This window comes from Pelobates fuscus, chromosome 10 (assembly GCF_036172605.1).
Source record: "Pelobates fuscus isolate aPelFus1 chromosome 10, aPelFus1.pri, whole genome shotgun sequence".
Taxonomy (NCBI): Eukaryota; Metazoa; Chordata; class Amphibia; order Anura; family Pelobatidae; genus Pelobates; species Pelobates fuscus.
In genome coordinates this window covers 71,936,657-71,949,917 of record NC_086326.1, presented here as the reverse complement: position 1 = coordinate 71,949,917, position 13,261 = coordinate 71,936,657, and the positions used below count along the sequence as shown (strand labels likewise).

At 39.7% G+C, this 13,261-nt stretch overlaps 1 protein-coding gene across 1 annotated transcript in view; it reads right to left on the bottom strand.

The window, feature by feature from the left end:
• The window catches only part of SIRT1 (sirtuin 1), a 31,283-nt gene that overhangs the window by 14,301 nt on the left and 3,721 nt on the right, over window positions 1-13,261 (bottom strand). Inside the window, exons 2-4 of the mRNA XM_063434962.1 lie at window positions 12,355-12,471; window positions 10,559-10,800; window positions 8,316-8,468 (exon numbers count right to left, since the gene is read on the bottom strand). Coding sequence (XP_063291032.1) covers window positions 8,316-8,468; window positions 10,559-10,800; window positions 12,355-12,471 — 512 coding nt within the window. The remainder of the gene's footprint in view (window positions 1-8,315; window positions 8,469-10,558; window positions 10,801-12,354; window positions 12,472-13,261) is intronic.

The window sequence follows — 13,261 nt, the reverse complement described above, 5'->3', positions numbered from 1 at the left end:
GCAGGATTCCCAACTGCTTTCTCAAAAAGAAATAATACGCACAATACATCAGCTATTTTATCCTCACACCCAGCTAATCATGGAATTATGTGATTTATTTAATTTTAGAGACCTTCTACACCACCAATGAGGATTTCTGAGCTCAAGTGCCCACTCTGCAGGATTATTTTTACCTGTATGCCTCCTGCTTCGCTAAAGTATTTTTTGTGCGCTGATCCAACCTGAGAAAAAAAATCCTATTGAGGTCAGGGGGCCTCAGTCAATATTTACTCAAGATTCATAGATGCACTACAGAAATACACTGAATTCCACTGGTGAAATGACCAGTGGTATTAGCTTCCACAAACACAGGGCACTTGAGCCCAAAGCAAAACCCAATGACACCTAACCTAAGGCTCCACCCTAGGAGCCATATTCCAGCTTTCTACGCAAACCTTGCCAATTATTCAGCTGGGATGTCAACATAAAAAAATATATATAGGGGGCGGGGCCAGGCCGCCGAGCGAGATGGTCACATGTCAGACCAGCTCCTGAAACTTCTAACGAAAAGAACGAGAAATCTGATTATTTTGGCATAATAAAAAGCTGACAAAAGACGGTGAAACTCATCGGGTGGAGAGTACCGGACCCAGGGTGAGGCTGGCCCGACCGGTTTCAGTCCCCTGGTGGATGAATCCTCACTGGCGCCAACGAGGCCTACTCCGGCGGTGAGTGGAGCAGACGGCCGCTGCCCCGCTATCCTGCCCATCGGTGCTCAGACAGGAGCCAGACCCGTGGAGACGTGGAACAAACAAGGAAAAAAGTGGTAAAACGCGCCCAAACAGTACAAGTAATAATGAAGATGTATACATACAAACTGTCCTATAATAAGGGATGTATGGAACCTTCAATAGAAAAATACAAAACAATAATAGTGCAGTATATCAAGCAAGTGGGAGTAGTTGAAACTTATATAGAAGACTAACTCACACTTTGCAGAGCTAATCAGAGCTCTGCCGTATAGCGCCTAGACGGTACAATCCCCGTCTCAGGATGTCAAGTGATGGTGCAGTGCAGGGTCCAATCCTCCACAGTAGTATATGGAAAAAATAAAGATAGGATCCAATAGTATAGTATGTATAACAAACAGTGTTGGTAAAAAAAGGAAAAATATCCTACTTACAGATTTCAGAGCAAATATCTTGCTCTAGTATGTACAGCATGTGGTGGTATAATCCCCACCAACGGATATATGCCAGGATTCAGGAAAATCAGGAACAGCAAATAAAGGATGAAAATAAAGGTTCATGAGGATGAAAATAAAGGAATTTTTAATCTATCAGGCAAACCTCTAACGAATATACAGTTGAAAGTTTTAAATAAAGGTCTTAAATATGCCCCCACAAAAACTTTTAATCCTTTTTTAGCATACATAGATATAAACAAGTTTGTAAGAAATGCTACTATAAAAAGGTTTTTTATAAGTAAAAACAATACGACTAATAATCAAGCTGCAGGTACGACTAATACGAGAGAAGACAAATATGTCAAAAGCTCTCTAAAAAATAGAAGTAAATTCTATCCGTCAAACTTTAAGTCCAGTGCAATAGACATATTTGAAAAAAAGGTGTCTAAAGGTATAAGGAATCTAAGCGATAAACATATAGGAGACAAAAATAATCTATCAAAGAAGGAAAGAGAAAGCCTTAAAGATTTACAAAAAGATGATACTATTGTCATAAAACCAGCGGATAAGGGGGGGGGGGGGGCTAGTAATTTTATCTACAGAAATGTATGAAGAGGAGGCTTTTAGACAATTGAATGACACAAAAACCATACGTCAAACTCACAAGAGACCCTACCTCAGATATTAAAAATATGCTAGAAACGTTTCTAAATAAAGGCAAGGAGGAGGATATACTTAATATAGACGAGTACAATTACCTAAATAAGAAATTTCAAAAAATACCGGTCATATATTTTTTTACCAAAGATCCATAAAGACCTTAAAAAAAACTCCAGGAAGACCTATCGTCTCCGGTATAGATTCTATCTTATCAAATATGTCGGAGTATATAGACATTATGTTACAGCCCTATGTTAAATTGTCCCGATCCTATCTTAAGGATACTATGGATTTACTTAATAAATTAGAAACAATAGAGTGGGAGGAGGACTATACACTCATAACTTGTGATGTGCAGTCCCTATATACTATAATTGAACATGAAAGAGGCTGCAAAGCTGTAAAATCCATTTTAGAGAGACACAATAAGATGAAAGAAGAACAGATAAATTTTATAATTGAAGGTATCCTTTTAATTTTGAACAACAACTATTTTTGGTTCAAAGATTCGTTTTACTTACAAAATAATGGTACAGCAATGGGGACCAGGTTCGCGCCCAGCTATGCCAATCTCTTCATGACGGAGTGGGAAGAGAGAATGGTATGGAGCGGGCATGGCTGGGTGGAGAACCTGGTCGCCTATTTCCGTTATATTGACGATCTCTTTTTTTATCTGGAAAGGTCCTATTTCTATGGCCAAATTATTTTTAGACTTTTTAAACACTAACAATGATGGTATAGTTTTAAAAGCGGATTTTAGTAAGACAAATGTAACTTTTCTGGATTTGGATATCTTTATCCATGATACAAAAACTCATTTTAAACCAGTTCATGTTAACAATTTTATTGGAAGGGACAGTTGCCACTATAGGAGTTGGCTTGATAGTATTCCCAAAAGCCAATTCCTTAGATTAAAAAGGAACTGCTCAGATGTTGGTACTTACAAAACCCAGGCGAATATGATGATGAATAAATTTATTGAAAAAGGCTACGACCAAGAGAAAATTGAAAAAACTTTGGAAAATATTACAAGTTTAGATAGAAAAGATCTCCTAACCCAAAACAAGGGTCGAGAAAACACTAAAAATAATGGGATAGATTTTACACTGCCTATTGTCCTTGACTATAATAATAAAAACAAACAAATAAAAAGACTAATCCGGAATAACTGGCACCTTTTGAAGGAAGACCCTATACTAGGAAAAATCATCCCAGATCGGCCAAAAATTATATTCAGAGGAGCCCCTAATCTGAGAATGCATCTCACACAGAATTACACAAAACAGAAAAAGTCTGAAGTAATAAACAATTTTATGAAACACAAAAATGCATTTTTTAGATGTAATTGTTGTGTAGCCTGCAGAAAAACTAGTAAAACCGATCGATGTATTTATAATTTTAAATCAAATAATACAAACAAAAGTTACAATATTAAAGACACAATTACATGCATGAGTAAAAATGTCATTTACCTACTAGAGTGCCCTTGCGGACTACAATATATAGGAAGAACGATAAGACCATTAAAAATCAGAATTGGAGAACATTGCCGCAACATAGAAAAAGGGCTAAAAACCCACCTGGTATCCTCACACTTTGAGCAACATGGCAATGATCCACGTCACCTAAAATTTATGGGTATTTCGAAATTGTCTCAACACTGGAGAGGTGGTGATATAATGAATGCAGAGTTTGACCTTTTTAACTTTTTATAGTATTTTTATTATATATTTTGTATATTTTTTTATATTTTTTACTATATATCTCTGTATATTATTTTATTTTACTTGTTCTATTGTCCACACACCACCTCTTGAGTACCACTTTAAGAACTCTTATGCATGGTTCACTTTATGCATGGTATTCTAAAACTATGTCCATCATCCTCCTTTTTTATATATTTGAATATATTACTTTTACTTAATGTATAATATGTTGGCCACTTTTTTGATATATGCCCCTGTTGTTTCTTTTACTATAATAGTGTTCACCCCTTATGTAATTATATACATGCCCATATTTTTATGCCTGATATCCATACATATATTTATAATCTCTGTTTTTTGGTTACTTTTTTAATTTATATCACAGAGGTTCTGATATATTATTATGCTTACTTATTTATTCTTTATTCTCTATTTGTATTTTTCCCCTGTATATACTGTACCCTATATCGGCAATTTGCCGAACTACAATTCCCATACTACTATGTATTGCGAAACGTCACTTCCGGGTGACGAAATCGTGTATATGGGAAGGAGGACAATACAAACTACATGCCCCATGGAGCACTGGGAGTTATACTGACGCCACTTCCGTGTTGCATACAACACAAACGAAGGGAGACTACATGTCCCAGCATGCCACGGAAAGATGCGATGACGTCACTTCCGGGCGACGTGCGCGACCCGGAAGTAGGAAGCGGAATCACACCAGGACCAAATTTCAGCAATCAGGGACACCTATATAAGCGGATTTTATCCATACTTGGACTTGATACTTCTGAAGAAGCCCTAGACTGGGCGAAACGCATTAAGTAGATTTTGTTCTATTATAGACATATTTTATATTTAAATAAAGTTACAGTTTTTACTACTTTATTTGCTGTTCCTGATTTTCCTGAATCCTGGCATATATCCGTTGGTGGGGATTATACCACCATATGCTGTAAATACTAGAGCAAGATATTTGCTCTGAAATCTGTAAGTAGGATATTTTTCCTTTTTTTACCAACACTGTTTGTTATACATACTATACTATTGGATCCTATCTTTATTTTTTCCATATACTACTGTGGAGGATTGGACCCTGCACTGCACCATCACTTGACATCCTGAGACGGGGATTGTACCGTCTAGGCGCTATACAGCAGAGCTCTGAGTAGCTCTGCAAAGTGTGAGTTAGTCTTCTATATAAGTTTCAACTACTCCCACTTGCTTGATATACTGCACTATTATTGTTTTGTATTTTTCTATTGAAGGTTCCATACATCCCTTATTATAGGACAGTTTGTATGTATACATCTTCATTATTACTTGTACTGTTTGGGCGCGGTTTACCACTTTTTTCCTTGTTTGTTTCACTATTCTGAGTAGGCGTTGGGAACTCCTACTCGGTTCACTGCTGCCCACCTCTAGTTTATTTAGTGAGCGCCTATTACTCCTGTTTTTACCGTGGAAACGTGGACCCGTTTGCCCCCCCCCCCCCCCTATGGACCGGGGGGGTGATCCCGGTCCCCACGCATGCCCCGACCATTCTGGGAGCAGCAGCAGGGCCGCCCGGATCCAACACCAAGGCGCAGCAGTCAAGATGGCGGAGACCATAGATGCTGGCGCCAAAACCGGCAGTGAGGCCCAGAAGCGGCCCACACCGCTCCCCCTGAAAAGAATGTACATGCGGGCAGATCCGGCAAGAGGCGGCACCTTCACAAGAGAGTCCCACTGGATGCACCTTTTACGGCTACAGCATGACAACACACAGTCGGAAGAGACCCACTATCAGAGCTTCAGCTCACTCACCGACACTGACGCCGAACCACGCTGAGACACCCAAGCCACACACTGCCGAACTGAAGGGACTACAACCCACATCACGGCAGCACAGACCGGCACAGGGGGCTCCCACTCACCACCTAAAAGGCATCGGCTGACAATAGGGAGACCAGGACGCTATGGGCTGGGTGCTCGCAACCGCTAAGGTTTCTCTACTTTAACTGGACTCACACGAGTGTATGCCGACATTGCTGCTTCCCTCTCAGATTCCTAGCCTATTCACAAGGGGGTTGGTGGGGTGAGATGTCACTGGTAATCTATCAGACGTAACATGAGAATAACTATGTCCAGACTAGCTCAGATCCAAGCGATGATTTGTGATTTTGCTCCGTAACATATATGCCTATTTTAAGTATTGCATTGTTATTTTACGTTAATGATTGTCATTATGCAGCTAGGCACTTACAGCATAAATAACTGAAAGGAATGTACTCTCTCATGCCAGCCTTAGCACTAAATGCTAAACTGTTATTAGAACGTATTACTATATGCCAGGCATACTTCAGCTAAACAAATCGTAACCCTGAGTACAACGGTGATTAGGCTCCAATTGGTACCCTTAAACCCACAATACAGAGCATTTCCTATAGCAGGGGTAGGCAACCTACGGCACTAGTGCCATGCACGGCACTCAAGGTGCCTTTGCACGGCACTCAAGGCTACAAGAGCCAAACAGGCTCTGGCCTGTCAGGAGTCCCAATGAAACTTCAGATATCTATAATACGAAAAGGTGGTGATGGACAATCCTCAATTTATGCATTGGAGCCAGTGGTGTATCCTGGTTTTGTGCTGCCCTAGGCAGGACAAAACTCAGGCGCCCCCCCTCCCCCGCGCCACACCCACCCAACCTTTCCCCCCGCCCCGCATTCAAAATACACACACACACACACACATTCACTGACAGATACGCATACACTAGCTAACAGAAACACACACACACACTAACAGACACAGACAGAAACACTAACAGACACACACACTAACAGACACACACACTAACAGACACACACACTAACAGACACACACACTAACAGACACACACACTAACAGACACAGACAGAAACACTAACAGACACAAACACTAACAGACAAACACTAACAGAGACACACACTCACCCACCCACATTAACACATTTTTTATTTATTTATTTTTAACACATTTTTTATTTATTTATTTTTAACACATTTTTTATTTATTTATTTTTAACACATTTTTTTAAATTTATTTTTAACACATTTTTTTTTATTTAACACCCCCCCCCCCAGCCTCCTTACCTTTGGGAATGCTGGGGAGGGGGGGGTGTCTCTTCCTCCCTGGTGGTCCAGTGGCTGCTGGGCGATCGGCCGGCGAGGGAGCACTTCCCCTGAGCTGTCTGCTCAGCTCCCTCGCGCGCCTCAGAGTGAGGCTGGGAGCCGGAATATGACGTCATATTCCGGCTCCGCCTCCCAGCCTCACTCTGCGGCTGGCGAGGGAGCTGAGCAGACAGCTCAGGGGAAGTGCTCCCTCGCCGACCGGCCGCCCGCCCGGCAGTGCCGCCCGATCGCCCAGCAGCCCGGCGGCATGTCTGTTAGCCGCAAGGCTAACAAGACATTTGCCTTGGGCATTTGGGGGCGGCTTTTTTTGCCGCCCCCTGGAAAATGCCGCCCAAGGCAAATGCCTTGTTTGCCTCGCGGCTAATACGCCCCTGATTGGAGCACATAGAAGAAGTGATCTCAGATCACTTCCTCCCAGCACTTATGAATGGTAATCCACACTGCAGTAAAGCAGCCCACAGCTTCCTGTTGCAGCTTCTGTCCTTGAGCTGTACCTGGCCAGCCTGGTCCTCACTGGAACCCAGGGAAGCCTCAGAGCTGCAGAATAACCCTCCCCTCATACAAATAATACAAACACACACACAGTCCGCACAAACACAACACCACCAACAATCCACATACATGCACACAACCCCACATGCAGCCTCTCACATGCAATACCCCAAACAGCCCCACACATACACACACTACCAAATACACTATGTGACATATCCATCCACACACAATTCCACAAGCAGCCCCCATACACAGCTCAAATTCATAGGTATTATACATGATACCAAAAACTATTAATGAACATATATAATATAATAGCTCATATACGCACAAATACAACGATACAAAGCAACTGCAGTATAAATAACACAAGCAGTATATGGCAACATGCACACCTCAATTTAAAGAAATAGGACCGACACGCTATGGGACATCACAATCATATTTCGGCACAGTGCTGCTAAAAGGTTGCCTACCCCTGTCCTATAGCCTATTTTGTGTACTATACTGCATAACATGTTTATAAGCGACAGCCTCAAATAGCATGGTTAATCTAATCTAACATTGTTTCATAGCGACTGCCTAAGCCTAATGATATGATAGTAATGTTGTTGTCCTAGCTTGACAATTAAATGATAATCCACTAAATATAGTACTAAACCTAGAAGTACCTAGGAATGTCATATGCTTGCCTAGAATGTAACAAAACTTGCTGTTTCATATAAAAATGTGCTGTTTCAAAATGCCACTCATTGAAATGCCATGAATATGCCTGCAGTTGCTGTCGTGGCCCTGCAAGCTTGTCTGTAACTTATATGCACATGCAAAAATAAAGAATTAAAAAAAAAAAAAAAAAAAACATATATAGGCAGAAACAGCAAGATGCTGCACATTCAATGCAATTCTGCCTTGCCACACTTTGCTGCCTGTCTCACAGGAACTGCCCTCCTGATAAAAATGTAAATTTTAGCTATACAGCCAGTGGATGCATTTGGTGACATTTTTTGTAATACTCACAGCCTGCCCTGTTACATTTGTATTACCTACAAGGTCCTACATGGACGTTTTGTGTTCTATTGAGACTACCTGTGTTTTAGGTTTAAAATGGACTTTCAAATGGCAGGACAAACCTTTGCAAATTTAAAAAATGGTCTTGGGTCTTTCCGGAAGTATTCGATATCAAACATGGCTTGAGGATTTGGAAGGTCTGGAAAATCTACTGCGAGGCGTGCATAAATTCCATCTCTTGATCTAAAATCTGGTATGCCACATGAAACTGAAACCTACAGGGAAGGAGGAAAATATAATCATAAGGTGCCAGCACAACCATAGCACAATACAAACAGAATGCAAATATTACAAGATCAGTCTGTGAAATAGCTTAGGACATGGGTCTTCAAACTCCTGCCCCCAGATGTTGCTGAACTACAACTCCCATGATTCTTTGAATTACATAGATAGCCAGAGAATCATGGGAGTTGTAGTTCAGCAACATCTGGGGGGCTGGAGTTTGAGGACCCATGGCTTAAGAGAATACACCTCAGAAAGGTTACATTTGTGTCAAGAGCACTAAACTATACTTTTACCTGTTTTCTAGTAAGAGTGTATACAATAAATACTATGAACAAGAGGTAAGCCAACTCATTTTTTCAGGCAGCAACAATTCAGTATTATTTAGGCTCATATCAAAGAAGGTTAGGAGTATGTGTTGTAAGTTAGAAAAAAAAACAAACCAAAAAATAAAATAAAAAAATCTTATCCCAAGATGAAAGTGAAGTAGCTTTCCTCTCTCCTACCAAGGAGTGTTAGCAATTCTTAGGATCAAAGCAGAGTAAATAGGATCAGACAATGTACACATACTATACATTTTTTTTATCATAGCATAAAACAAAACCGACTTACCTGGCTCAATTATATAAGTTATATGGTATGTACAGAGAAGTGCAAAATTCAGCATCTTTGAATAGAAATAAAAAACAATATAGAACAATAGAAAATAAAATTATATAAAATTAGACCAAAGGAAATATAAAAATATATAATGTAGATTTAAAAAGTGAAAAATGATCAGAATTGTTATGTTTGCTTTTTTTCTCTCCAGTGACTTATGGTTCACAAAAAACACAGATTTGAAGTCTATATTAAATTTCCTTTAATTAGGTATAACATTTCCGTTATTTGCTATTGTTATGTGTTTTATTTTTATGCAAATATATTTAGTACCATGGAGAGGCAGTGTGGCAAGACCTTTGCACACCTCTGTACATATTAAATTTTGTTAACATTTATAGTTATATTGTGTAAATTTGGACAAGTCGTTATACACAATGGTGATACTATATTCATATTATACACTTTATTAGGGCTTACTTTTGCTACGTTTGTACTAAAGAAAACGTTTGCATAATGACAATGGTGTGCTATGGTTTACTTTACACAAAGTGCAATATCGGTATCGGCCAATTAAGATACCGAAATTGACGATAATGCAGACCAGGGCCGCCACCAGGGTCCTGGGGTGCCCGTGGCGGTCCTGGGGGGCCCAGCACACTGTTACTTACCTTCCCAGCAGCTCCCTTCAGCTTTCCTATCTTAACTCTTGTGAGTCCCGCGGCTGTCAGAGCGTTGGCACGGGTTACCATGGCAACGCTCTGCGCGGCACACAGGCCGCAAGAGTTAGACAGGGGAGCTGCTGGGAAGGCAAGTAAGAGTGTGCTGTGTCACACATGGAATGTCATGTCCCCCCTCCCTGGACAGGTAAGAAGCAGAGAACGGGGACTAAAACAAAATAAAAAAAAAAAATATTTAAAAAAAAAAAAAAAAAGCCCCCCCCCCCTTTAAGACACATTACATACACACACACACTCTACACAAACTGCATCCACTAATCAAATACTCTCACTGCATCCACTACACACACACACACATATATTCTTGAAAACAGAAAAAGTCTGACTGGCATGTATATTTTGTGCATTTACCTTAATAAATACATAAATAAATAAAGATTTGCAAAAAAAATAAAGAATACTAAACATGTTCAGTTAACAGTAGATTTGTGTAGAAATAGTTTATTTATTTTTTTTAAATGGTAAATGTACAGAATATCGGTAAGTTATCGGCTATCGGTATCGTTTCTAAAAAAAAAATAAAAAAAAAAAAAAAATCAATGTCAGTCGACCACTACTTTGCATGAAAAAGGTTTTGAACTACATGGGTCAAGTTGCACTTGCAGCCAAAGCACCATGGGAAATGCATTTCAAGATCATGTACTGTAGCAGGGGTTAGTCATTACTAGGTATTACCTTCTCAATAACAAAACCACGTTAAAATTTAGTATGAATATTTGAAAAAAAATTAAATATATACATACTCCAGCTCCTGTAAGAACCATTATTTTCTTGCTTTGCTGTAGAAGTCGTACAGCATCTTCAATAGTATTGATGTCTTTACGTTTTTTCCTTTTTGGGGGATCTGACAGTATGTTTATAACAATTTGCCATAAAGTCATATCATCCAGATCTGGCGGTGCTACAGAATCGGGTAGGAGATCCTTAAGAATTGTCCTGGGATCGGTTCCCATCATCAGATGTCGCTGAACGAATGTGTACGGGCCTGCATGACAAATTTTCTAATATCAGGTATCCAGTGTATAATAATAATAATAATGATAATAATAATAATAATAATAATAATAATAATAAATACTACACGAAGTCTGAACTAAGGAAACAAAAAACAGATTAAGGTGTATTTTGTTTCCATAGCATCACGCATGTTTCCCAAAAGTGTTGAAAATAAAACAAACAACAGAAGTCATGAATTTAGGAACTTATGCATTTGAAGTATTTGCTAGCCTAGGGAACTTTGAGTGGCAGTACAAAGCAGTAAACATTTACTACAAGTTCTAGGTAATATACTGTAATATCGAGTATGCATCGTGCAGCCACTTCCACAGTCCAGCTATTTGACCTAATAGGAACACAAACATGTATTCCTGACCCTAGTGTTATAACCACCATGTAGCCTCTCCATGCCCCCTAAATATACTAAAATCTTAACTTTATTCCAGTCTGCTGCTGGCTTTACCCCTGACCTGCCTGCTTGGCTGACATAATCAGAAGTGGTGTTCTGAGTGAATCACAATGCTTTCACATGGGAAAGCATTGGATTGCCTGAGTAGGTCAAGGAGTCAGATCAACGGCAGAGTCAGCTCTAACCAAACACAGCCCTGGTCGATCAGCATCTCCTCAGAGATGTATTGAATCAGTGCATCTCTATGAGGAAAGTTCAGCGTCTCTATGAAGAGGGAAGCACCTTTAGCAGCCACAGGAGGAGTGGTCAGTGGAGGTATCCGTAGGCTGTAATGTAAACACTGCATTTTCTGTAAAAATGCAGTGTTTACTGCAAAAAGCCCAAAAGGAATGATTATACTCACCAGAACAAAATAAGCTGTAGTTGTTCTGCTCACTATAGTGTCCCGTTAAGAGTGAACAGGAATTATAAGACTATAGAAAACGTATTACACAGTGAGTCACCAATGGGATTTTTTTCACACTCTTGACAAGTTTGACCTTCCTAATTGGGAGAGTGGAGAAGATAAATATTCTGTGTTGTTCATAAACAAAATATTAAAGGGAAACTATAGTGCCACTATAGCTCCTTATAGTGCAGAAGGGGTTAAAAAACCCTTCTGTCATTTATCTTATTTCAGCTGTGATGTCCAGACAACCACTAGAGGTGGACTTAACCCTCAAAAGGTAATTATTGACCTATGCCAGTGCACCCAAACCACTTCAATGAGCTGAAGTGGTCTGGGTGCCTATAATGCCCCTTTAATATAAAAGAATTATTGCTAAAGTCTCTGGCATACAAATGTGAAGCTTGGTTTATAGCAAAGTAAAAATAAATTATGTTCTATTTTTTTCTTTTGCAGCAAATTACAACCTCTGATCAATTTCCAATGGAACCCCCTGAGCTCATCAGCACAAGGGGTCACATTACCTCTAGAGATTCACAAATGTTTAATGTACAGAATCCACATGCAGTAAGAATGTATACAGAAAAACAGTTTAAATCATTGTGTGTGTTATGTGGATGTCAACTTTTCACTTATTCTTTGGCATCACCGCTCTTCCCAAAAAAGTGATTTGGCATTGAAATGTATACCTATGCAAGGTTTTGGAGTCCAGTCACTTGAGCTGGCATGTGAAGCCCTATCCTCTTCATCATCACTGTCACAAGAATGGAAGCCACCGGCCAGATCATCATCTAGATGAATGCTTGCTAAAAGACATAAAAAGGCAAAAAACAGGTTTACAGACTGTGTTATCAGCAAGTCTGAGACAAGGGAAAACTAAAGTGCTTTGGCTCTTCTTGACACATGTTCTGAATTTAAGACAGAAGAAAAGATTGAAAAAAAACCCCAAAAAATCAATAAGTAGATATCTTGAAAATTTAGAACATAGATGCAGATAAAGCAAACCATCATAAACAATAACAAGGATAGCAATACAAGTACGTCAAGAGTATCATTTTAATGAAGCAGCCATAGTCTTCATTGAATTAGGTTTGTGCAAACTTACATGAGGCATGGTGCAAGTGATCAAAAATTTCTAAAATAAAACATCATGCTTTTATATAATAAGGTATGTAAAAGATATAATAAAAGGGCAGAATAACTTAGAACTTAAATAGACAGCTTGGTAAACTTAGAGTTGGTGTATGCATCTATATTAGTGATGGCCAAAAAGAGAATCCCCTTCTATTGCAGAACTGCATCTCTATGTTGATTTACCGACAAAATATGGTAGCTTCACATAAGCTGCAGTTCTGCAATAGCTGGAGAAATCTACATTCTTGTCATCGTTGCTGTATATTGTATTGTTTTATGCAAGCTACCTTCAGAATATTGCTTGTACAATACCCATTATGAACAGGGCCAGCGCTACCATAAGGCAAATAAGGCATTCGCCTGGGGCGCCGACCTGCAGTGGGCGAACACCGGGAAGTTTCCTGGTGGGCTGCTTTGCTGCTGTCTGGGGATGCTGTGCTGGGCGAGCGGCTCCTTAGCCAC